The 922-nt window shown below is 38.1% G+C and overlaps 1 protein-coding gene across 1 annotated transcript in view; it reads left to right on the forward strand.

Moving 5' to 3' along the window:
* LOC119585819 (DNA damage-binding protein 1-like) overlaps nucleotides 1–922 on the forward strand; it is a 22,933-nt gene that overhangs the window by 4,894 nt on the left and 17,117 nt on the right. The window contains exons 2-3 of the mRNA XM_037934545.1: nucleotides 425–573; nucleotides 676–802. Of these exons, the coding sequence (XP_037790473.1) occupies nucleotides 425–573; nucleotides 676–802 (276 nt within the window). The remainder of the gene's footprint in view (nucleotides 1–424; nucleotides 574–675; nucleotides 803–922) is intronic.

The following is a 922-nucleotide window of genomic DNA, read 5'->3' on the forward strand; positions in this document are numbered from 1 at the left end:
CAAGATCACAACTAAAATAAAATGGAATTATGACCTCAACATTGGCATAACATTGTATTTCACTTGTGCTTCATGACACCAAAACTGGTGTCACCCTATAGAATGGGTTAAGGTTACATGCATGACCCAAATGTGTGGCGAGAATATTCCCCCCCCCCCCCCTTATGTTCAAATCCAGACAAGTTTACTATTGTTTTTCAATAAGAAGATATCAAAAGTGTTCAGGATGACTTTAGAAAGCTTTCATTAAGAACTAATGCTGCTAGAGCCATAATACTTCATGTCCAAATAGTGTACAGAATATAGAGCAGCTGTCATTGTCATGGCATGTGTAGCTGTTGTCAACAGTTCGGGTCCATCCTCACCATTGCATGTATAGATGCCAATTAAGATGGTAACATTTTGTTTTCTTTGGTATTTGCAGGGCACCTGACTTCGCCAACCGACCTGAACTTGGTTGTAGCTCGGAACAACAGAGTGGAGCTCCACCTGGTTACACCTGAAGGATTAAGGCCTCTAAAAGAACTCACCATCTATGGCAAGATTGCCTGCATGAACCTTTTTACACCTATGGTAATGTATCCCTGTTAGTTTTACAGAGAATTTATGATAAATTTGTATTTCAGTTGTGATTAAAGCATGAGTTATGTGAATGTGGTTTTCATATTGTTGCAGAATGAGTCAAAAGACTTGCTCTTCATATTGACAACACGGTATTGTGCTATGATCCTGGAATGTGTTGGGGATGGAGAGAATCTAGAGATCATAACCAGAGCTCATGGCAATGTAGCAGACAAAATTGGCAAGTATTTTCCTTTCATTTCATTAGAAAAATTCATTGAATAATTTTGAAGGCATCTCTGGAGTAAAGTAGTTATACCATTGATTTTATATCAGAGAGTAAGAACATATTTGACATCAG

The sequence above is a fragment of the Penaeus monodon genome, chromosome 20 (genome assembly GCF_015228065.2).
Source record: "Penaeus monodon isolate SGIC_2016 chromosome 20, NSTDA_Pmon_1, whole genome shotgun sequence".
NCBI classification, from domain to species: Eukaryota; Metazoa; Arthropoda; class Malacostraca; order Decapoda; family Penaeidae; genus Penaeus; species Penaeus monodon.